This window comes from Macrosteles quadrilineatus, unplaced genomic scaffold (genome assembly GCF_028750875.1).
Source record: "Macrosteles quadrilineatus isolate MER2022 unplaced genomic scaffold, UCM_ALF_1.0 Scaffold_3__2_contigs__length_128488019, whole genome shotgun sequence".
NCBI classification, from domain to species: domain Eukaryota; kingdom Metazoa; phylum Arthropoda; class Insecta; order Hemiptera; family Cicadellidae; genus Macrosteles; species Macrosteles quadrilineatus.
This window is the reverse complement of record NW_026542596.1, coordinates 54589217-54615689: the sequence shown is the minus strand read 5'-3', so window position 1 is coordinate 54615689 and position 26473 is coordinate 54589217. Positions and strand designations below refer to the sequence as shown.

At 36.1% G+C, this 26473-nt stretch overlaps 2 protein-coding genes across 2 annotated transcripts; both read right to left on the bottom strand.

The window, feature by feature from the left end:
• Positions 1-5009: 5009 nt before the first annotated feature.
• Positions 5010-14183, bottom strand: LOC128991146 (TAR DNA-binding protein 43-like). The gene is made up of 4 exons (XM_054413911.1): positions 13799-14183; positions 8494-8663; positions 7420-7560; positions 5010-6474 (listed from the first exon to the last, which is right to left on the bottom strand). Exons 1-4 carry the CDS (start codon positions 14034-14036, stop codon positions 5593-5595), a joined length of 1431 nt encoding a protein of 476 aa, XP_054269886.1. The 5' UTR covers positions 14037-14183; the 3' UTR covers positions 5010-5592.
• A 4832-nt stretch (positions 14184-19015) lies between these two features.
• On the bottom strand, positions 19016-19594 carry LOC128989210 (uncharacterized). Its single transcript, XM_054411083.1, has one exon. It carries the CDS (start codon positions 19592-19594, stop codon positions 19016-19018), a length of 579 nt encoding a protein of 192 aa, XP_054267058.1.
• Between the last annotated feature and the right edge of the window lie 6879 nt (positions 19595-26473).

The following is a 26473-nucleotide window of genomic DNA, read 5'->3' as shown; positions in this document are numbered from 1 at the left end:
GGACGGACGTTGGATGGCCGCCTTATCAATGAAACTATGCATTTGCTTTTACAAATTTGATATTGCTTATTGAACTAAAATGAAAACAATCAATTAAATAAGCTAAATCAAAATAAGTTCTGCCAATGAAATAGCTAAAATGCTTAAGCTGAGTTTATGTAGCTATTACCATCTAATCCCGGTTACTTAGAATCATCTGAAACACTTATTTTTATCAGGATGCTGATGTTGAATAATATGTTTTTCTATTTTAAAAGTAACTTACCCACTGTTTATAAAACCAGAGGAAAAGCAATAAATTCTATTGTCTGGTTAAAAATAAGCCAAATAAGAAAAACACACACTACAAAACTCTGGGAAATGGGCTTTAAAATTAGCTTCACTTGATTTACACATGATAAATCTACAAATAGAGGCTTACATTCAAACTATCATAATCTACGAGGACTATCCAGAAAGTAGGTAATGTTTTTGTCTGTATCCGCTAGGGGTGGACCTAGCACGACCATCTTGGTGTTAGTTTGTTATGCAGCCCAGTTGGCATCTAGCTGTGCTAGTAAGAGGTTTCTGCTGTACTCCGTTGAGTTACTGTGACAGTTTTAAATGTCTGTGTTAATTGAAAATGCCGCGAACTGTGAAGTGTGTGGAAGAAAAATTAATGGACTCTTTGGTTACAGTTTGGTAACCAAGCCTTTAGGTTATGATCTCGTGCAACAAACTTTGTGAAATTTGTGGAAAACCCATAGAGTTCTGTTATTGTGAACTTAGTTTTACGGACATCGGCATGGATATTTTTTTACAAGTTCGGCAGTCACAATGCTGGGTCTTCCACTTCGCTCTTCGTCGTGAACGTTAGTTTGGCCATTTTTAAATTTGATGACCCACTGTCGAACTCGACCTTCAGTAATAATGTTTTCTCCATAAACTTCACAAAGTTGCTGATAGATTTCTATCGGTTTGTAGTTTTATTGCAGTCAAAAACCTTATAACTGCACACACTTAATTCTGAAAAAAATGCATAATAAAAAAAAAATAAAAAATGCATAATAAATGAAAAATTCTGTCTTGGGGATACCAACCATTCTGGTAAAAACCTCTTGGTTAGCTACTCGGTTAAGTCTCAGATAAATGAAATGTTACTAGATGCATGGACACTACATAAAAGTAGATTACACCCTCATCAAACCGGACTTATTGGGATTCAAGCCATCCAAATGAAATATAATTAACTTAATAAAATTAAGAAGAACACTATTTTGGGACCGAGCTACCCAAATTAAAAATAAGTCACCTTCTAAGTGTTATTTCACAAAAAAACTATCATAGAACAATATTTGTTTTGGGAGCGTTTCGCAAACCCAAATTTTACCAACTCCAATGTTAAAATAAACAGAGCGATTCACAAACTTCAGATTTCACCAAGTACATAAGATAAATTTTAAATGATCGTCGTTTCTCAAACTCCAATGGTGACTGGGACGGTGACGTCCTGGCGTCATCCTGTAATCCAGCTACTAGGAAGTCACGAATTGTGGATATTTATAGGCATGCACTGTGGATGCGATGCTCCATGGAGTGGATTAATGTCCGCACTAGTGAGTACTACGACTATCCACAGTACTATCCTGATAATTAGACCAATTTGTATACACAAAGGCAAAAAAGTGGTTCGGATTTCACTATAAACTGTAGGTCCCTTAGTTGCCATTAGCTGTATGGGTATTAATTAACAGCTGTGTCTAAGGATTTTGTCAGAGTCAGGGTTAGTCACTAACAAGACTACAAGATCGCGCCACTCATCACACTCATCTCCATTATTCATACTTGGCTTAAAATACCCACATTTGTATGGTCGCTATTTCAAAGAAAAGTATAAAGTAAAGCAAGTTTGTGAAACAAAGTTTATTTAAATACTATACAGTAGACTCCCTCTTATCCGGACTCCTTGGGACCGAGGCCAGTCCGGATAACAGGTTTTCCGGTTAAACCAACGTCCCCAAAAACTTGTTATGTAACCCAAATATTTGACTAAAATTTAGGAGAGCATTGTATTTAGACACGTGATCACTGGTCTCAAATCTTTCCCACGAGAACAGTCGTTTCAGTACAGCCCACTTCCTACCGATCTAATCCAGTTGAACCAATGTGCAGATAAGAATTGTCCGGTTAAAGAGGTGTAATTTCTGCCGAGTGTAGTCCGGTTAAACCGATGTCCGGTTAAAAGGGATAAGAGGGAGTCTACTGTACTATTGGTGCTGGTGAAATTTGGGATTGGTGAACCTCACCCATTTTTTACTTCAAAAATTGTTGTTAGTTATCACTCATAATATTTGATTAATATTAAAAACATAAAAAAAACTAATCATGTCTATATGGAGAGCTCTTAGTTTGTTAAAGAGAAAGGATAAAGATAAATAGGGCTCACGGTATAATACGGTATCATAAATTAAATGCGATGGTTTGAGACCGGACGCCTGCAATATGTAACTACTGCAGTACCACTGGCTTATACATGTGACTGACTTTCACGGCTTTCATACAACTGCAGTAGATCATTGTCTGTGTGATAAGTAACCTATTGCAGTTGATCACCAAACAGACCAGTAAAGACAAATATACAAATAGCCTCGCAAAAGTAAACCTGCACACTGAACAAATTTCCATTTGCCTGATAATAGCCTATTTTCACTAAAATATCTCCTTAAAAGTGTTAGATTTATTCCCAATTTAAATAATATTAATTTAACGAGTACATAGGTTTGCTGCTGCAGTAAAGATAATATAATGTTTTTTTAGTGAAATGTTAATAGTATTAAATAAAATCAATTATATTTTTATCAACATTATGAAGAAACAACAGTGTACACTACATAAGAATTATAAAAATTTTAGTTAACAGTTTTTTGAAATTTTCTCCTTAACCAAGGTCTTAAATGAGGCTTATGGTAATAGATTCCCTTTTATAGGAAATTCACTTTAAGAGTCTTCCTTAGTGGAAGCCATGTTGGATTTCTTCCCCATGTTGGATTTCTTCCCCATAAGAACAATGTTAACTTTGGGTCCAAATATCTCATCAGCAAATTGTCATATAATTATGGATAAGGAGTTAAATTTAAGGAATTTTGGTCCTCTAGAGATTGACGTTATTTATTTCACAATTTTTAATTTTTATAATGAATAATTGATTATTAATTAGCTTAAAATTAAGCTAATTGTTGAAAGGAAATGAAAATGGATTTTCGAAATTCAAAAACCTCAGTCACGAGTCTATTATGTTAAAAATACAAATTATAAATTTCAAAGCTATATCTTAACAAATAACGCCGTTACGTGTCCACAAATGATGTAATGTTTAACATTGTTCTTATGGGGAAGAAATCCAACATGGCTACCACTAAGGAAGACTCTTTTAAACCTAAAACTGGAATCCAACAAAAACTACCACTCTTTAATTAGTTATTTGCAACAAGTTAATTGCAAAATGTATAATAGTCAAGTAAATTGAACCCCACAAGATAAGATACTATCTTAACAAACAATTCTATGGAAAATTTGAAATTTTACAATTCTTTTCAAAACACAATACTCGCTGTTCAATAGTACTTACATTTAGGAAAATGGGAAGATTATACCAGATTGTGGATGCATGTACAATTTAGAAACATATTTTTTACACTACAAAATATACTTACTTTCAAACATCCCCTCTAACGGTTTACCCAGCACGTACTTTCTAAACATTCCTAGCTAAAAAACTGTTTCATTTAGGTTTACTCTTACATCCAGACAAATACAATGAACCCTATTTATCTACATCTTTCTCTGGGCCAAACTCCGTTAGCTGCCAATAAATCTTAAAACTTGTAACTGTAAAAATATGGCAAGGTGAAAATGTTGTAAAACAATGCAAAATAACCAGTTTGCAGGTCTAGGTATGAGATAACACAGGTGTCTAAATAACTGTTAAAAACGTATATAACATATGTAAATTGGTGACCGGTAAAAAATCTAAAATTGGTGGGTGGCTAACGGAATTCAACCTCTGTGATACTCATACAAACAGGTTAGCAATACAAGCAAATTACAAACAACCAAACAAAAGCCAACCATTCGCTCACCTTTGATCGCTCTCCTCCTCTTCAAACAGTCACACCATGCTCTCGCTCCCACGCACACTGAAATGCTAACTGTGGCGGACACTAACACAGTAACTTCATATAACACCATACACAACTTTCCCATAGAAAACTCTATCTTAACCGTAGTAAAACTTCAAATAGGCCTATCTTTCTTAAATTTAAAACATTTAGAATGTTGAAGTTTTACAGAGCTATTGGTTTGCGAGATTGAGTACAGCTATAGACTGAGAGCCTAAAACCTGAAATGAAATGTATAAACATTTAAACTACATTCGGTAGTGTTTTGTTTCATTAAAAGGCAAATGTGCTAAAACAGAGCATTGAAGTGTGATTCTGTATCAGATAAAACATTATTTATTGCAAGCATTATAAATCCTCTGCATAAAACAAATTTAATACAAAAAAAGAAAAATTGTGAAGTTTTTCCCTTTCTACCAAGTGTAGAAACAATATTGTAATAATTCCAAAATAAGCTAAATGTACAGTCAGAATAATTTGTTTACAAATATTTAATCTCTTGGTTTATTGCTTAGCATCGTTCTTATCGAAACTATGGTCAGTTTCAACTTTGGATACCACACCACTTTAATGCATAAAATCTTGTCAAAGTGCATAGTAAGATTTTGGAGTGTCATTCAACCAAACATTAACATTCAAACAAATACTCATCAACACTTGATTTTTTATAATGTGAAGGTAAAAATCATCCTATTTAAAAACGAAATTTTGAATAAATTGAAGACAAGTTACAACCTGTTTGTTTTCTATAGTCTTTATAGACCACTAGACGATTAAAATTTCAAAAAGTACAAAATTGCTCTTTCAAGTCAAACTAGAGAGGGATAAATCTAATAAACGTACACAACAATATCATATCAATACTCTGTAATCTTAAACTGTATGTACAATGTGTCTTTTATAATATAATAAAACTTAAACTCTGCAATAAGTCAAAATAATTAAACTTTGTAAGAAATAACATAACTTTCTTCTCCGACTGTACAAGTACTTCGTTTGGTATTCAATGCATCTAGCGAGATAACTTTTTTATATTTTTGAAATTTTTTACAAACATACTTTTAAATTCCCAAGTCATATCCATTCATTTGATCAGTTAGTACAAAAGTCAACCAGTCGCAGAGCTCACTCAGTACATATCGATTCATTCACTTAAGTAGAAACAAATCTTCCACAAACATAAGACAAACAAATAAGCTCACTCGGATAAATAATTCTGTCGCACATCATACATACAATTCAGAAAAATACACACATACTATGACTATAGTACAGACTTATACGACTCGCAATCCGTGAAACGCAACTTCTTTAAAGCTATCGTAATTACTGGTAAATGGAACTATCTTACAGTAACAATACTACCGATAGGGAATAACAAGACACACACACTGATAGACTAGTACCCTATGGATAGTCACACACACACTCTCACTCAGTTGTAATTGAGAAACTTCTGGTCAGGTTTACAGCCGGGTTCACCCCCCCTGGGATTCTGAGCCCAACCTGGCTGCTGGGAGGGTCCGTTGGAACCCCCTCCCCCGGGAGGCCCCGGCTGCTCCCCTCCACCTCCTCCCTGGTTCATCCAGTTAAGAAACCCCGCACCACCAGTGGCTCCGCCCTGCTGCGGCCCACCACTGAACCCTGGACCCCCCTGGTTGGAGAACTGAGGCGCATTCCCGTCCCCCTGCGGGGCACCTTGTTGTGGTCCGCCTTGCAGATTGCTAATGAGCCCCCAACCTGCCTGGTTGAGTGCCGCCGCCACTAGGGCCGGATTCATGGGTAAGGCACTGAGATTCAACGTACCCATACCCAAGGGGTTCTGCCCACCGGCTTGACCCGCCCCTCCCTGTCCCGTTATTCCTAGAGCTTGCAAGTTAGGCATATCAATGTTGCCCCTATTCCCCGGTGGCTGGCTCCAGCCCCCCATGTTGCCCCCTTGGTGCTGAGGGTGATACATATGTCCCCCGCCCGACCCACCTCCGTATTGGCCTCCGTAACTCTTGTGTTCCCTGGTACCGGGGCCTGGCCTTGGCCCCATTGCTTGGTTAAACGCTCGACCATTCATGTCGCTCTTGGGTGCCGCCTCCGAGACGTGTACTGACACTCCCTTGATGATGTGATCTTCTCCGCACAGAGCCTGTGCGATGTCTGGGTCCAGAAATGTCACAAATGCAAAAGCTCGGAACGGCTTTGGAATGAACACATCCGTCACTTCTCCGAACTTAGTGAAATACTCTCTCAAATCATCAGCCGTGATATCTTCTGTGCAACGGCCAACAAACACCTTACAAGGCACTTGCTGTACATAGCCCTCCTGAAAAACACGACACTAGTCAATAAGAGTCAGTTATTGAGAGTGTAGTGATAGCTGATTCACAATGCCAATTATTTTTATTATCAGTCTGCTGAATTTTTATGCTGATATCTATCTATACAGGGTGTCTCTTAACTCTCCACCAATCGTTTAATATATAATTCCTGAACAAACTAAAATATCACTGTATACTTAATACAAGAAGAGGTTTCTCTGTTACAACCCTTTTAAGCCCATCCTTCATAACCAATTTTTACAATTGAGGTGTCATTTGACAGCTTAAAGCTTATTATCTTGAGGAGGGACAAATTACAACAGAAAAGGTAATTTTCTTTAGTGCTTCACACCCTTTCTGTTCAATTTATTTCCTGAGTTCCCTTACAAAACTCCAAAGTGATGCTGAACAAATTTCTTTAAATATATGGTAAAATGTGAATGCACAGCCAGTTTAAACAAGAAACAGGACAGTTTATGAAAATGGATAAAAATAGGCTACTTTTTTGTCGCTGTAACCTACTCCCACTTACCTACATTATTCACCCTTCTTATGGCGTAGATTTCAAATCAACTGTTTTAATTTATTGAAAAGTAGTAGTTTTATGCACCTGATAACTATCTTAAACAAACATAATCTTGTATTGGATTGGCTTTGCCTCGGAAAAAAGTTTTGAACTTTAATAAAAAATGGGCAATTTGAGCAAGGGTTTCCTTGAAGTAGGCTAAATTAATTAATATTCAATACAACTAGACTAGAGTGCTAAGAGAATTGTCTGAAACTACATATATTTTAAGTTTTACATCTAGTTTTTTATTAGAATTTGTTTTTATTTTGTTAAACTCTTTTCTATATGAAGCACATTAGTACGATACCGGTAGGTCAGTTAGATTAAGGCTGAGCACTTAACAAAGCTAATATCAGAGGTATTCACGATTACTTTGACTCACCTTAGAGTTGGGGACTTTGACATCACACCACCGTCCATCAATCATGTGCCTTTGAGCCATCACCCTGATCTGAGCCTCGTGGCTCGCAAATCTTATGAAGCCAAACCCTTTGGACTGACCTGTCTTGGGGTCCTTCTTGACCTGTAATAATGAAACTGTTGTTTCATCACCAATACACAAACGAAGGAAAAAATTAATGCTTTAAAATTATTGTGAATCATCATTCTTTCCTCCTCTGCATTTTAGTTGGCCATGACAATGTAAATTTTCTTTTTACAGAAAGGGACCGGACGCCAATTCTGTTGACTCCGTGTTTCCGATTGGTCGGCCATGTTGCTTCAGTCTCATTGATGGAGTCATTGCGAACGGTGCTATTAGTGTTCCATTGTGTGAGCTGTTCATACTACACCTTTTATAGACTATAGTGTTTTGTGATTGGTTATTATTTGCATGACTTGACTGCTATTACAGTGCATATTTTCTGTCTGCTACCCGCCTCTGTAGTGTATTCCAACTTAGGTTGGGCGTTTGTGTATTGTTAGTTGTAATGTGTTAAATAAGTTTTTTTCACCTGAGGACAGGATCAGATTCCAGATCCCGAAATGTTGGGTATTGTTTTTCACCATCGTGATGAAAAAAATCAGCAATAAACCTTTGAACAATATTAACTCACCATCACCTACAATGAATTTCAAACAAAGCATTTAATCTAAACGCCATTTTAAATAAACAATATTTACAACAACACATTCTAATGCAGTGAATATATTTGAGAATCTTATTTTAATAGATGCACTTCACTCAAGAACACGTAAAAAGACTGTCTGTGCAAAACACTCTAACATGAGGATGACTCAGCCAGTCGGTTTGGTAAACAGATGTTACGAGGATCAGTGATGCCAACCCACCAAGGAATTTACCACAAAAAATATACGGCCACGGAATGGGTTTATGTAATGGAATAATAATTAATTGACTTAATATAGGCGTATTATAGGCTATACCGAATATGGCAATGAATGATGACAGCAAACTGACTACCTATAAGAATGTCTGTTGAGAATTAGGTCTAACCTGTGCCATTAACACCTCTCCAAACGCCTCAAAGTACTCTCTTAGCTGCTGTTCAGAAGTTTTCCAAGGCAGTCCCAAAATAATGAGATCAGAACACTTTAACTTGGTTTCCATCCTTTTAGTCTTGGCTGTCGAGTTCTCCAAGTGGTCATCAGACTTTCTCTTGTTCTCTGAAAAATTAAACACAAAACTTGAGCCTAGTTTCAAATATAGGATGCCTTACCTTAGTTTTTAAATTTTCATTCCAAACAAGTTATAGGATTTTAAATTTAATGTTTGCAAGTAGGATACTGTATTTTTAACATTAAACTACATTAACTACCACAGAGGGCGGGAGAATTGGTTTTAGTTTTTAGCAAACTAGTGTATATGTTGCTCTAAATTGAGCAATTGCAAAGAGGTACAGGAATTATTTATTAACAATGGACTTTAAAAACTAATAACAGTCATAATTTCCGATGATTTTGAAAGAGTCGACTAAAAGATTATTAACTAGATTATTAAGATTATTAACAGTCCTATTCTCAGTTTAAAGGGTTACTATCAAACCGCACATGGACGGGAAAAGGTAAGCTTACAATTTAAGTCAACGTAATAAGGCTGTCAGCTTTTATAAAGTATCGTACCTAAGTTAAACTCTACAGAACAGAGTTAGGCAAAAACTGGCAGAACTCTGAAATGATGCCAAATCCTTAAAATAAAAATTCAATAATTAATAACTTATATCATTAAACGCAAACCAACATCCAAAACTATACACATTTTTAATACAACATGGATAATTTAAACATTGACTGTTTACAATTAACATATGTTCTTCTAAACTCACTTTTAATTTTTGCTTCGCAACAGGAAAAATCTGTTTCATAATCATTGAAATAGATTTACCTATCTTACTAATATTATAAATGTTAAAAGTTTGTGTGTTTGTTTGAAGTTCAATCACGCATTAATTACTGGACAGATTGGGCTGAAATTTGGCATGATGATACCTCATATTCCCAATTAACAGATAGGCATATTTTTATCTCAAAAATCCTTTCAGGCTACTCCGCCCCAGTGGCTCTAGAGTTTCCCATGTTATCCTTATAAGTTATCATATTTAAATGGAATTAAAGAATTTTGTCAGCCGTATCAACTAAAAAGGTTTGTTCTATGATATGAAAAAACATTAAAAGTTATAAGATTTACCAGCAGGATGCAGCACTATTATTTTTTTCATTTAAGGTAAACAGCTAATTTGAACGCAGCAACAAAAAACTTGGGAAGTCTTTTAGCGAATTTCCCTATAGGGAATAAGCATACCCCCGCCGCTGCAAACCTGCAGACTAAGCGAATTTCCATTTGCCTGATTTTATTATCAATTAAATCCATTCAAATAAAAAAAAAAATTATTTTTTAATATGATTAACAAATGAATATACATTTGCCTGACTGGATTTTTACTAAAAATATATCCTAAAAATGTAGGATATATATTCCCTATTTAAATAACTTTAAATTTAACGAGTACTAGGTTTACTGCTATATGGAGGGTACTAAAGTGTGTATTTATGTTAAATATTAATAGCACAAGAAAATAAATAAATTTGCCAAGTTTCATCAAAATATATCCATAAATAAGCAAACTGCAACAATTTTATTTTCCTCCATAAGAATAACATGGGAATTTTAAATTTAATACTAACCGTTTATCTCAATTTATCTCAATAACCGTTAGAGATAGAGCAAACCTTGTAATATAAAAAAGATGTATTTATAGACGTTCTTTAACTTTTGTATTTACAAAAATTCTGTAATACCAATAGTTTGTGAAATATTGTCAAAAAAGTGAAAATTGGCCGCCATTTTCCAAGATGGCGGCTAGAGCACAGCAGGGATTTATGGGGACTTTTGATATTTTATTTATTTGGGCTTACTATACAACTGTGCAAAGTTTCCACTAAGTCCGAATTTGTTAGGTCGATTTTCCTAATATTCTTCCACTATACAGGGTGTCCCGGAACTCTCTACTAATATTTTAGGGCATTGATCCAGGGTAAGAAACGTACCTAAATATCATATTCAAATTGTCCGGAAGTCCTTAGTTACTCACACAGCTGCCATTTTGTTTTTTCAGTTATTATTTTTTTTCTAAAGAACGGTTAAACATACGAAATGGAAACTTTGCACAAACATTTATGACAACTAGACAAAGCTACAAAAAAATTATGAAGATTTTTCAAATTCGTAAAACAAAATGGCGGCCATTTAAAATTTTCTTTCTTAAATAACTCAAAAACCAGTGATTTTACAAAAATTTTAAATGGCCACCATTTTGTTTTATGAATTTGAAAAATCGTGATAATTATTTGCTAGCTTTGTCTAGTTGTCATAAATGTTTGTGCAAAGTTTCCATTTCGTATATTTAACCATTCTTTAGAAAAAAATAAATAACTGAAAAAAACAAAATGGCGGATGTGTGAGTAACTAAGGACTTCTGGACAGTTTAAATATGATATTTAGTTATGTTTCTTACCCAGGAGCAATGCCCTAAAATATTGGTAGAGAGTTCCGGGACACCCTGTATAGAGAAAGTGTCCTGCACAACTTCACGTTACGCTCTTTCCAATAACACTAAAAACATTTCAATCGGTTCAGTAGTTTCGGAGGAGTAATTGTCACAAAAATCCTGCTTGCATATTAAATAAGTACCGGTATAGATTTAGTTATCAAGTATACCTACTTAGAAATTTCTGATTTTGATAATCCTTATATAATACGCGAAGGTGATTTCTACGAAATACTCCTCTGTTAATAATGGATAGATTTTTACAAACGATGTGCCAAAATTAAGTATTTTTTGTGTAGACCACTTTTGTTTCACCAATTCATGTAGGCTATATACGTCCTCAGGCTTTGCCCAACAGGCCATCAAAATCCCAATGTATTTCTTATGAACTTTAAAATATTTTGTTTACTTAACCCTTCGAGTGTTATGTGTCGCTTTTGCGACTCACAAACACTGTTTACACGGCGACGGCTCTGGGACTGACTGAATCGGATTGAACTGGATCGAGTTAGGTATTGTTTTTTCTGCAGATTCAGAGCTTTCTCCTGATGTCTGTTTCTATACACATTTCATTTTAGTTCCGAAAATATTGTAGCAGACAGCTGACGTGCGTATTTGTAAACAGCTTGGTTAACCTCGCACCGATGACTGATGTGTTTTATTACGTTTACCATTGTTTTAGTGTTAAAAATCACAAGTAGTGATATACGTGGTGCATTATAATAAGATTTAAGTGATTTTGAAGGGCTGGTTGATGATCCTTAAGAAGTAGGTAGTGATATTGATGTAAATTATCAGCCTGATTCCTAGCTAACGGCTATGCATTCTTAGCTAAACACTATGTACCGAAATCTGTTTTTTGCCCATAACTTATTTATTTGCAAACCTACTTCCTTATTATATTTTTGGAATCCACATAAAATTCTGAACAAAGTGGCTATTTTCAAATATTTGTAGACCTATAAATTATAACAATTTATTGAGCGCAAACATACATTTTTTTTCATTTATTTTATAATTTAAAAAAAAATGTTAACCCCACAAAAATTGTTGAAATTTTTTTTTGTAATGTTTTATATGTTACATTGAAGCCCATAATTTTACAAACAAAATGATATATAAAACAGTATACTTTACATTGTTTTTAAGTTTCTAAGATACATTTTAATAAAACCCTGCAATTGCGCAATAAATGGTCGAACATTAAGACCAAAACTAGAGACACTTTGAGGGTTAAACAGAAAAATAATTTGTATTAATTACAGCTGTTCATAGTAATCACATGATATAGGCCTATACAAGAGCGTTCTTTTTCATAGTGAGTTCGGTTTCAGTTTCGATAACTGTAGTGGAGTGATTGATTACACATTATCTTTGAGTTGACTCTTTTAAGTCATCGATTCATTATTCTGAAATTATGGTTTTTTATTTGAGTTTAAAAAGCGCATGCCTTGATTAAAATAGTTAAGGAGGTTATTGATAAGATTAGCAATATAAAGTAAACTTTAATTTTTGAGAGTAGTCTTTAAAATTGTTTTATTTTTGTTATTAACTTAAAAATGCAAAATTTAGATGAAGTTTCTTAATTAATAATTCTAGAAATTCTCGTAATTTATCCATAACTATGAGACCTGTGAAAATGGTTGAAAATTAAACTAGGCCAGACACTTAAGACAGGCTCAGGGACTTAAGGTTGCCAGGGGTTGAAACAGGTTAGGCCTACTGTTTGAAAATCATACTGTAATCGGTTTGCGACTCCCTCAAATAAGGTAATTCTATAGGCTTACGGTAACAGAAAAGGCTTTAAGGTAACGGAAAGTGCTGTACTTACAGGATGCTAACTAACTTAAGCTAAAATGGAATAAGTAAGTTTATTAGGCTACTAAGAAAAAAAAAGTGGTTCGGATTCCACTATCAACTGTAGGTCCCTTAGTCGCCATTAGCTGTATGGGCTATTAATTAACAGCTGTGTCTAAGGAATATGTCGGCCTTAACTTAGTCACTTACAAGACTACAAGATCATCATCTCCATTCATACTTGGCTTAAAATACCTACTTTGTATGGTCGCCATTTCAAAGAAAAGTATTTTAAAGTATTTAAAAAGGTAAGTTACCAGCTGAACTTTCTGTAAAGAGTTAAAGATAACTTAGCCTTAAGTTAATGTGTTAAGTTAGGTAGGCTACATAAAAACCAAGCTGAATAGTCCTTAGTTTAGTCTGGAAGAGGCTGCAAACTGACAGTTAACTTACAAAAACACCAAATAGAAGTTACTTTCGGTTTCACAGTGATGATAAGTAATAACTTAACTTAGGCCAAATGTAAGTTATTTTTCCATGTGTTACTATAGCCTAAGTTGGACTGAGTAAGTTATGTTGAAAGATGGTAAGGGATAAGATATGCCCTATAGGCTAACATGATTAAGTCATTAGGCCTAAGTTTATACTTAGACTAAGTTAATTAAGATTCTATTCATTGTTAATTATTTATAAATAGCTTAGCCTATTTTATCTATTGTTAGTCTTACATTTGCAGACTTAAGTTTGTTGTCAATTTATTCCTTATTAAATTTAAGACAATGCCCCGGTACATGTTTGGCTTGACCCTTGGTTATAGCCAGTCATCTTGATTAATGAATTGTTGATAAGCTTATCAAAATTGTAAGTTTTGTTTGTTTGGACCGTTTGTAGCAAATAAATAGGCCTAAAAATAACACACTTGCCCATGGTAACTTAGTCTGGCCTAAGTTAATTTACCTTTGGGGAAAACGCAGTAGTAAATAAAATTTCCCCAACCATTGTCAGGAGGGTGCAATCTTCCATCTGCCAACCGCACTCCTCGCATAGTGCGTGATTCTGGATTACGATATTTTAATCCGCAAGTACCAGGAAATTGAGCTGATAAGGTGGTCAATAATAAAGTGCCATCATCTTCGGAGGGCAATTCGATCGGCTCCTCGCCTTCATCTTCGGCTACTTGTATATAAGAGCTCATTTTCTCTTTCATGAAACTACTGTGACCGATTTAGCAAAATCTAAACCTAAAAACTCAAACATTCACTAGGAAACACACGCCATTCACTCATCCAAACGCCCTCCTACACAACAACAAAACCACAACTCAACTCAACTGTCGATGTCGAACTGTCACTTTTCACTCACAACAACCACAACACAACACAACCAAAACACAACTCACTCACTGCACTCTGAATGAAAAAGTGAAATACTGTGTCACTGTACTGTGAATTGAGTAGAGCGAGTGTAAACGTGTAAACAAAACAAGATGGCCAAGCGGGACGAGTTGGGTGCATTTTGGGCGGCCGTGATATTGATGATCACTATCATTGACTATAGTCAATCTATCTATACTATTATAAAAAAGAGGTGGTGTCTGTGTGTGTGTATGGGAAAAGTAAACGCGAAAACTACTGGTCGGATCGGGCTGAAATTTGGCATGATGATAGCTCACATTCCCGATTAACATATAGGCATATTTTTATCCCAAAAATCCTTTCGGGCTCCGCCCCAGTGGCTCTGGAGTTTCCCATGTTAACCTTATGAGAAATAAAATTATTGAATCTTAACAGCTGTTTCAATTAAACAAGTTGGTTCTGTTCTGTGATGTTCAATAGCATTAAAGTTACAAGGATTACCAACAGGGTGCAGCACTAGCACTATTATTTCTTTTACATTTATGACAACAGCAAAAGGTGAGTGAGCGTAGCGAACAAACTTCAACCTGGAGGCGAGTGAGCGTAGCGAACGAGCTAACCTGAAGGCAAGTGAGCGTAGCGAACGAGCTAACCTGAAGGAAAGTGAGCGCAGCGAACGAGCTCCAACCTAAAGGTGAGTGAGCGTAGCGAACGAACTTCAAAAAGAACCGAAATTTCTTAAACCATGTCCTCACTCATAACTGCTATAAGCATTTGATACTTATATGCCAACCCCGTACGAAGGACGGGTACTCTGCTAGTGTCACTATATTTTTCTAGTTCCAATTAGCAGCCGCCGGTGTTATATTTTTTCACAACTCGCACTCACCCTACCTCATCACAATGGATCAGTTGCTGAAGGTCTAAATCCCAGAAGCAGAAGGTATAACCAGACCTTCTGCACACATGTTATCTATGTCATGTTATCTTATGGGACGTCTGTCACTGAACAACACCACTTGCGATGTTGCCAATTCTACCAGGCCGCGGCCTGTAGTTAAAGGCGGCCGTGATCTCAAAGATCTAAATCCCGGAAGGTCTAAAAGTACAGTTAATGCAGAAAATTCATCCAATGATAATGTATTATACCTTGCGGGATTTAGACCGTGGGCACACAATGTATATTTTGTAAATAATTTTTATAAAATGAGAGTTGCTGAAGGTCTAAGACCTGAAAGGTCTAAAATGTGAGTCCCAAAATGCAAGTCACGGAAGGTCTGAAAATGCGGGCATTGCGGCGGCAGAGTTGAAGGCTGGACCGCATTTACCAGAGTTTAATTCATATTTTGAAAGAAAGCACGATTTTCTAAGCGTTGCGAAGTTATGTAATTTTTTAATGCGTAGCTTGTAAACATAATTATTCGATACTTATAAAATTATAATAATAATTATTTTAAATAACCGCGATCATGATTATAACATTTCCTTCGATTACCTACATTAGATTTCCTACATTAGATTGTATTTATTTAACTAAGAGAGGTGGACAAACTTTGATAATGATAATGTACTTATTTGTTTATAGTGTTATTGTGTGTTTAGACTTCTTTGTTAAAGATTAATCAATAATTTGTTAATGAAATATTAAATAAAAACAATAAAAGTTGGATAAAGAAATTAGTTTTATTTTATTTAACAAAGCCCATGTTATGAGTAGAATGATAATCATTTTTTATTATTCAATAATAAACAACACATGTTCCAACACATGTTCTTAAAGAATATTAATACCAACTCAACTCACAGGCTCTCAGGTTTCAGAAATCTTTTTAATTTGCCCTCAAACCTGAGAGGTTCAAAAGTTCCTTCAGTCGACTAGAAGGTAAACTCTTTGTCAAGAAGTCTGCCAACTGAAGTCTTCCAGGTACATGTTCCATTTTGTAACATCCGTTGTTGAAGTGCTCTCTTACAAAGTGGAACCGAACACTGATGTGCTTCGTTCTTCCATGCGTTGAAGGATTGTGTGCTAATTGTACTGCACCAGCATTGTCAATGTACATAGTTGCTTCGATCCATGAACTGCTGATTTCTTCTAACAAGCCTTTAAGCCATATTACTTGCTTATCAGCTTCACTAGCAGCAACATATTCCGCTTCAGTAGTTGATAGTGAAATACAATTTTGTTTCTTTGAAAACCAACTAAGGCTCCGCCAGCAAACAAACATAGACATCCTGAACGTGACTTTCTGCTGTTTTCATCATCTGCGAAGTCTGCATCGGTGTAACATTTCAGAATCTTCGGTTCATCGCTCTGCTTCGTGTAGCGTAGAACGTAGTCCTTAGAACCTTGCAGGTAACGAAGGATTCTCTTGACTTGGTTCCAGTCTTTGATGGTTGGACTAGTCACATGCTGTGCCACCATACTAACTGCATAACAGATGTCTGGGCGAGTGTTTGTCAAATATAGCAAACTGCCCACAGCTTCACGATACGGCACTTCTGTTGATAGAGGCTTTGCATTTGTGTTGACATCGGATTTGTCAAATAGTGTTGACACTGCGTGACAGTTCGACATCCGATACCTTTCTAGAACTTGATCTAAGTATGCCCTCTGGCTGAGAACTATTCCATCACTTGTTTGAACAATCTCGATTCCAAGGTAAGTTTCAGGTTTTGATACTTTGATTTCAAAGTTTTGTTTTAAGTTCTGCACAAATACATTCACTTGTTTTTCACAAGTATGAGTCCATCGTCCACATAAATGATGACGAACATCTTTTCGCCATTTCCTTCACGAAGGAACAAACAAGGATCTGCTGTACTCGGTTTGAAATTTTGAGATTTCATGAACTCAGAAAGTCTTTTATTCCAACACTTAGGCCTTTGCTTAAGGCCGTATAAACTACGTTGTAGTTTCCACACTCTTCCGGAGTTGTCGTTATAACCTTCAGGTTGCTCAACATAAACCTCTTCATCTAGCTTTGAATGTAAAAATGCTGTTTTTACATCAAATTGATTCAATACATGCTTTCCTGTGCTGCCATATTTAATACTGTCCTTAGAGTATCGAATCTTGCTACAGGACTGTAGGTGCTAAAATAATCTACTCCTTTCTGAGCGTAGCCCTTTGCAACAAGCCTAGCTTTGTATCGATCTGGATTTTTCTTCTTTGTAAGAACCCATCTTACTCCAATTGCTTTCTTGTTCTTGGGTAACGGTACGAGCTTGTAAACTTGGTGTTTCTGAAGAGATGCCATCTCATCATTCATAGCTGCCTGCCAATGAAACCACTCTTCACTACTAACGGCCTCATTATATGTTGGTCCAGCTTCAGCTACAAGAACATAATCTTGAAGATAACTAGGTGGTTGCCTTTGCCTTCCTGGTCGATCTTCCTCTTCCGGTTGTTCACAATATTCAATTTCATCAGGTCGATCTTCCTCTTCCGGTTGTTCACAATATTCAATTTCATCAGGTTCAGCTTCTTCATTTTCCTCTTGATAATTGATTGGCTGACTCTTGTCTTCGCATAGGATAGCAATGGATACGGTTTTGTCAAGTTCTTTATCTTCATCAGGAACAGTCTTGGCCCAATCTTCTGTGATGCCCTCTGCTCTGACAACCTCTCCTTTCTGATAAGGTTTAAAGACAACATCTCTACTGACCACTATTGTGTGACCGTTGTAGACTCGAAATCCATCTCGTTCATCGCAATACCCAACCAATTTTCCTGGAACTGATTTTGCTGACCATTTCTTCCGTTTCTGTTTTGGGACATGCACATAGAAACACCAAACGGTCGAAAATGTTCAATTGGTGCTGGTCCTTTTCCATACCTAAGTTCATAAGGTGTACCTTCTGTACTTGTTGGTCCTGTCCGATTGATCACATGACACGCCGTGTTCATTGCCTCTGCCCATAAGCTCTTTGGCAATCTTTTGGAATACAACATGCTTCTTGCTGATTCAACTAACGTGCGCATTTCACGTTCAATAGAACCATTTTCTTCTGGTGTATAAGGCATAACAGTTCTCATAGTGATGCCTCGTTTAGCGAGCAATTTCTTCACTGCAAAATTATTAAACTCAGTCCCACCATCACTCATAAACGTTTTTACCACATGTCCAGCAGTTCAACAACATTCATTCAAGTATGTCTCAATACAGTCTGTAACCTCCGTCTTATTTTTGATGAAAAATACTCTTCTGAATTTAGTAAAGTAGTCTTTGAAAACCAGGCAGTAGCGACTTCCTCCTAGAGAAACGTTTTCCATAGGACCACAGAGATCTCCACTTACTATTTCTCCTGCAATTGTTGGCCTTACAGTTCGAGAATGGTATGTAGCTCTGTGTTGCTTGCCTAGTACGCAACCTTAACAAAATTCATCTTCTACCTTGACATTTATTCCCCTGCTTTTAAGAGTTTTTAACACATGTGTCTTATTTTGATGAGCCAGAGATTCATGCCACTCTTGGATGGTTTTCAGTTTACTACTACACGATGTTTCAGCTTCTACGTGCGGCAACAGAACATCCATTTCAACTTCATAGAGTCCATTTACACAGTGTCCATACAGCTGTGCAACGTTATTCTTCATGAAGACACATTTTTCTTTAGTTACTTTGAAACTAAATCCTTTCTTCACTGTTGTGCTGACTGACATCAGGTTCCTTCCTAGCTTGGGAACGTACCATACATTCTCTAAAGTTGTGATGTATCGGTTCTTACTAATATTCACACTTACTCGAATACTACCCTCTCCAACTGCCTCAATATCATCACCATTTCCCACAGTGACGTTAATTGGTGAAGTAAACATCTAATATGTGTGAAAGAAGTCCCTCCGGAAACACATATGCTGTGATGCTCCAGAGTCTGCAATAAAGTTGTCTTTCTTGTGCTCCTTTGCTACAAAACACAAGAATGGACCACTGTTACCTTTTCTAGGCTCAGTCTTGTTCTTGTCTTCTTTTTCTGATTTATTTGGACACTGACTAGCATAGTGTGGTCCCTTACAAATAAAATACTTTATTTTCTTCTTTACAGAATGCCTTTTGCCTGCTGAGAATGAACTTATGCTATTTCTACAAACCTGTAAGGCTTGTCCATTATCAGAATTCATAGACCTAGGTAGCCTGGACTCAATCAGACGAATTCTCTCTATTAGCAAATCAACACTTCTGTCTTTCACTGGTATGCTTTCCCACACACTCTTGAACTCAAAGAATTCTTTAGGTAGTGTACTCATAATCCTTGACATCAAAACAAGTTCTGGCAGTTCTGAAGCTTTATGCTTTTTAAGTTCATCATTCACTTCTCTGAAGTTTAACTGCAATCTTGAGATATATTTGACCAAATCTTCTCCATCAGTTATACTAGATGTAAAGAACTGTTCCATTGTTCTATCTAGTCTCTGACTTGATGATTGTTCATATATACTCAACAGCTATTTCATGTGCACTATCACAAGTAGCTGTTAAATCTACATGTGAATCGTCTAGAGCATTTACAATAAGTACCTGAGCTAAGGTGTCACCTTTCTTAAAATCCTTAAGCTTCTGCTCCTCTGTTTCTTCAGGCCTTGTCCTTTCACCAGTAATCAGATCACTAATTCCATGATGTCTCAAAACTAATTCCATCTGGCGTTTCCACCTTCTCCATGATTGAGAATTACTTAGTTTTTCAACATTCACTCTTAAATCCATTCTTTTAATATTTTCTGGGCCCATAACCAAATAAAAACAATAAAAGTTGGATAAAGAAATTAGTTTTATTTTATTTAACAAAGCCCATGTTATGAGTAGAATGATAATCATTTGTTATTATTCAATAATAAACAACACATGTTCTTAAAAAATATTAATACCAACTCAACTCACAGGCTCTCAGGTTTCAAAAATCTTTTTAATTATATTAATGCAATATCGGTGGCATTCTTATTTACAAAACAGTAAATACTTAACAATTCAAATAAAGAGTAAATAAGGTTCATGTAGTGATAAAATCATGTCATTATATCAAACTAAATCCATCCAAGCCTTAGTTTATTTACTAAGATGATGAGAAGAATGGTAAAAAAATCATATGTAACATTGTTACTATGGTACTATAGTGATAGTGGTTTAAATACCTTATTTTTGCGCCTGAACCTGATTTACTCTTTATTTGAATGGATAAGTATTTAGTTTTTTGTAAATAAGAATGCCACCTATTGCATTAACAAATCCATTATATTATTAAAGTGATACAATCAAATTTTATGTAAACGGTTAAGGTCATTTACAAAATAAAAATATAGGCATATGGCACATCAAAATGAAGCTTAGAGGGATCAGTTGCTGAAGGTCTAATTCCCGGAAGGTCTAATTAGACCTTTGACACACATTTTGCAGTTTGTACTTGTTGCTGAGGGTCTAATCTGGTAGTATGTCGAAGGTCTAAGTCCCGGAAGGTCTAATTAGACCTTTGACACACATTTTGCAGTTTGTACTTGTTGCTGAGGGTCTAATCTGGTAGTATGTCGAAGGTCTAAGTCCCGGAAGGTCTAAGAGTACGGTCAATGCAAAAAACCCATCCACTGATACTGTTTTAGACCTTGCGAATAGGTTAATCACAAATAGGTCTAATAACACTAGTATTTTAACTTAAGGATAATTAAAAAATTTTACTGTTAACAACACGCAATACGGTAAAAACTGTAGCCTACATATAACAGGTAGTAAGTGGTTATCAATTTAGATTGGACGCACTCCATTCAGCATACCTAATGAAAGAATGATGCCCCTGTGCACGTACAATTAAAATACAAACTTCGTCTTTCTCTTCTTCTCTTTCATCATCTTTCCATTAATTTTCTCTTATCATAATTTCCGATGAGTTTAAAAGACTTTGAATCGAAGAATAAATAACAGCAATTAAATTATACAGCTGATCAAAATGTAAACAATTATGTTCTTCATAAGGATAACATGGGAACTTTCAAAGCCACTGGGGGCAGAGCCCAAGGGACTTTTTCAAAAATGTAAGGCCAGTTTGCAAATCTACGCGACACGCTCTTTTCAATGAGACGTCAATGGATAAAATCGGTTAAGAAATGGCGGAGGAGTTCAACCGACAAAGTTTCATGTAGCGTATTAATTATATAGATTTCGTAATACAATCTGAAAAATGGTAAGCGGCATTTCATGCTAAAAATTAATCTATTGATCTGGCTACATTTCCATAGCTTTAAACGTGAATAAGCGCAGTTTTGGCGAAATGTTGCACGTTTTAACGCAGGCGGCAATACCCGGAGTTGGACCAGGGCGGGGATGAGTCGCGGCGTTGCCACATCGAAGGCCGCGGCCTTATTACTAGAGACGGCTATGATAATACAGGTCCTGTCACTGGTTTCAAACAACATTTTGTTAACCCTTTTGTTTAAAGTTTAACCCCACATATGGATTAAACTAAAAAAAGCCAAACTGCAGATTGTAAAATTTATTGTTTACAAAGTTTCATATAGTTTATGAATAATATAGATTTATTATGTACATACAGAAAAACAATTTTAAAATGTATTCAGAAAAATTCCACAACAAACTCCTGATAATATTTATGTAATAATAGTTGACCAGCGTTGTTGTCACACTGTGTACAAGTGAAAACTATCGCTACGTTCCTATCGGAAATTCCGTGAAGAAGTTTTAAACTGTCCATTAGGGTTCCAAGATCTCGCTCAAAATCGTTTAATATTGATATTAAAATTATTCTCTGGCATCGAACACGTTTTCGGTTGTATTTGGATCCGAGGTCCCGCACCAGGACCTCGAAACAAGCGGGGACCTCGGACCCACGGTGGAAAATCACACCGGCCTTATACGCACGCACGTAAAAACTCACGAACTTTTAGATTTATAATATTAGTAAGATGAAACATGACTATATATGTGGTATAAAGTCAATGGATGAAACTATTTATTGGCTAAGTTAAGCTGAAATAAACAAAATAGAATCCTGAACACCAAGGAAACTAACGATGTTATTTTAACACCAACATTAACTTATTCCTGCCGAACTTATTTAACTTATTTTTGCCGATTGCAAGATGGTTTTTTATTACCAATTTAAACTGATGTAATGATTTATTCTGAGCTATAGCAACTGTTATGGCCCAGCAACTATGCCAGTAACAAAAATTAAAGAATCCAACAGTCAATGATATCATATAAATGAAGATTTTTTTATATATATCCATCGTACTTGTAATAACGAGCTAGCAAAAAAATAGACGTGAGAGTTATTAAAACTATCACTAAGAATATTACAACTCTAAAAGTTGTTGCGTTATTGCCTGCCTGTATAGCCTTCATCTCTGGCGACGCAATGCCCGCCCGCATCTTAGACCTTCCGGGACTCGAATCTTAGTCCTTCCGGGACTCGAATCTTAGACCTTCCGGAAATTAGACCTTCAGCAACTCTCATTTTATAAACATTTATTTTGAAAATATACATTGTGTGCCCAAGGTCTAATCCCGCAAGGTCTAAAACAGTATCTGTGGATGAGTTTTTTGCATTGACTGTACTCTTAGACCTTCGACATACTGCCAGATTAGACCCTCAGCAACAAGTACAAACTGCAAAATGTGTGTCAAAGGTCTAATTAGACCTTCCGGGACTTAGACCTTCAGCAACACTCCCGCTTAGAGTGTGTAGATTTGCCGAAAAGTATTGATATGGACAAATTTCCTTAGGGCTCTGCCCCACAAGCTGATTTCCAAAGGGCTACGCCTGGCATGCTTCCAATGTTTAAATGATTTAATTTAATTTAGTTAATAAAACAGCTGGTCAGTACAATGAACTGGTGTTTGTTTATTTACTCGAATAAGATGTTTGTGACGCTTAATGTAAATTGAGAAGGGTTATGTTTGGTTTTAAAGTGAGGTTGTATACGTTTTGTAATATTGCTCAAAGTTTTAATTTTTTTTATTTATATAGTAAGCTACATGTGAAGAGGCTTGACTAAAATTGAATAATTATGGTAAAACATGTTATTCGTGAAGCATCAATATGAAGCAATTGATGCTATTGCTACACTAAGGTATGTTGTCATATTCTTATGGGTCTATTAACATCAAAAGTAGGGGTTTGAAAATAAGTAGGTTTACGCTTTTAAATCAGTTTATATTTTCAAACTAAATCATAGAGTTGCTGTAGGGCCTACAGTATTTTAAAACACACATCAGCACCACTTTAATAGCTCTCTAGGTCACATTTTCTTCCCGTTGCAAAGCACGGGTATAGCAGCTTGTTATATTATCTTTAACAAATAAGAAGTCTAAACACATGATCGCACTATAAACAAATAAGTTCATTCTCAAAGTTTGTCCACCTTTCTTAATTAAATAAATACAATCTAATTATGTAGTTGACATTTAATGGATTTTATAAAATTTTAATCAAAGGAAGTATTTTAACTCCGCATTAAACAATTCCATAACTTCGCAATGCTTAGAAGAACGTGCATTGTTTCAAAAGACGAATTAAACTCTTGGTCACCGTGGTATCAGCCTTCAACTCTGGCGACACAAAGCCCGCATTAATAGATCTTCCGGGACTTGCATTTTAGACCTTCCGGGACTCGCATTTTTGGACCTTCCGGGACTCCATTTTTAGACCTTCCGGGACTTATAGACCTTCTGGAACTCTCATTTCATAAACATTTATTTACAAAATGTAGTTTGTGCGCCCAAGGTCTAAATCCCGCAAGGTCTAAAACAGTATCAGTGGATGAGTTTTCTGCATTGACTGTACTTTTAGGCCTTCCGGGATTCAGAACTTCGGCATACTGCCTGTTTAGACCCTCAGCTACAACTACTAAATGCAAAATGTGCGCCGAAGGTCTAATTATACTTTCCGGGATTTAAACCCCATCACGGATATATATGTTCTATGTTGCTTCTATTGGGGAGCGTGCTGGTGTAGTGGTTAGAGCGCGGGACTTCAGTCCCTGAGGTCCCGGGTTCGATCCCCACCAAGTCACCAATGGATTTGATCTCAGTGATAATGCCGCAACCCCTAAGTCTAGCCTGAAGTAATATGAAAAAATATCCCAGGCTCGTGCCTGGTCTAGCGTCCTAGGATAAAAAAAGTTGCTTCTATGTGTTGTGCCGACAACCAACATGTGTGTGTTTTGTCGACGTCGTCATGAGGGACGTTGTTTGTTTTGATTACAATCGGTGCAAAATAAAATGTCGACTTTTGTAGCAAATGTAAAAGTGAGAAAATCCTTAAAAGGGCAACTGCCAAGTTTCGCAAAAAATGCACCTTATGAAATCAATGTGTAGTGGCTAAATGAATTTATGAATACTGATAACAGGTACACTGAAGTGTAGTGAATTCGCGTCTGGAATGTCAGCAGTTAGCTGTTCTTGAAGTAAAAACACGAGTGGTTGTCGTCTGTTAGTGCTGTCTTGGTCAATCTTGAGTCGTTTTCTCAGTCGCATATTGATGACACCTCTGTTGTCTTGGCCGTAAATGACCAGCTAGGAGTAGGAAGATTTATATTGTTTACTACATAGGCCTACATAGCAACGTCATTCATATACCTGCTTGAGTGGTTATAAACAGCTACTTGACCGACAGAACCCTTGTAGTCAAATATAGGGGGTCACACCTTCGTCCCTTGCTGTTTAATCTGTTCATGAATGACATCTGTAGTATATTCACTTATTGTTATTTCATGACCAATGCTAAATGCTATGCTTACTATTGCTAACTTTGACCTCTATGTATTGCTGGACTTATTGGCGCAATAAATGAAGCTCCCTCTCTCTGCAAGTGGCTAGCAAACTAACATGGTGTTTCAATTGCTCCTTGTGAATATAAAGTGTTAATATTAAGGTTTAACAAGGGTCCAATATGTAATACTGGTGACGAGAAGAGCCATTTGTCAAAATGAGAGCAAAAGTTTTAAAGGCTGCCACTTCAAGAAGCTTTAAATTCCAGGTGAGCAACTGGTCTAGGAAGATAGGCCTAGGGTTGTCCCAGTTCCTAAATTTTTGCAAGTAATGTCTGATACTGATACGGAAGAATCTAAGTCTGTAGGAAAATCTGAAGTTAAAGAAAACTTCAACCTCTACCATTACTACAAAAGCCATGGCATATATAGGCCATATTAATGAATTTAAAAAACAGTAACAGTGAGGACTGGGAATGTTACACAGACATGTTAGAACAATTCTTTTTAGAGAAAGAAGTTGCTAATAGTAAGAAAGTTAATGTTCTCCTAACTTTGATTGGTCAACATGGTTATGCCATTCTCAAAGATTTATGTCAACCTGACAAACCCGGAACTAAAAGTTATGATGACCTAGTTAAGCTAATGACCAACCATTTAAATCCAAAGCCATCGGCAATTGCTGAAAGGTACAAGTTTCAACAAATCAAACAGAAGTCAGGTCAATCCTTAAATGACTTTATAGTGAGTTTACAAAGGGGGGCAAAAGACTGCGAGTTTGAAAATAGAGACAACTAGAGCCTCTAGCTATCACACTAGATACAGGCGGTGACAGATGATGCGCGTGCTCCGATCAACGACCTCTCTTCATGGCCTAATTGGAGAGGATTAGGCTAGCAAAAGTGTGACTCATTTGGTACGGTAACTTGTTTGATTCAAATTGAAACGAGGACAGTCCTAAATATTTATGATAACCCAACCTAACAACCGCCGCAGTGAGCAGGGGTGGCCCCCGGAACCAAAGTACCATTTCTAGCTCAGTAGTCAGTGGTAAAGTTTTGTCAATCCATCCTCTGAATTACACTTTTATATCATCATTTTAAATATGGGTAAACTTAAGTTAGACGTCCATAACTGTTGGCATAAACAACCGAATGAAAATATTGATCATTCGATTGTTTCATTCGATCTATTTAAAATCGTTTTGGTTACCAGTAGTTATATTAACCTTAACCCATTGGGGAAGGAATTAATCCGCTACCTGCAGCACCCTCTGGCGGCAATTAATTTTACCGAATTTGTAGACTTTTACTCTAACTGCTATAGAAAGAAAACCTTAGGTAATAAATTAATAATTCTTTCACCATTTTGTTCACAGTAAAATTTTCTACAGAAAAGTGTTAATTGGATAGGCCTAGTCAAAGATTTAAACTAAAAAAATATATATATATATAAAGATTATAAAAATAAAAATTTTCAGAACAATATTTTGAAAGTAAACTTGATATACAAATTCCAAGATTACCGGTAATCCAGACACCAAATAACACTACTATTATA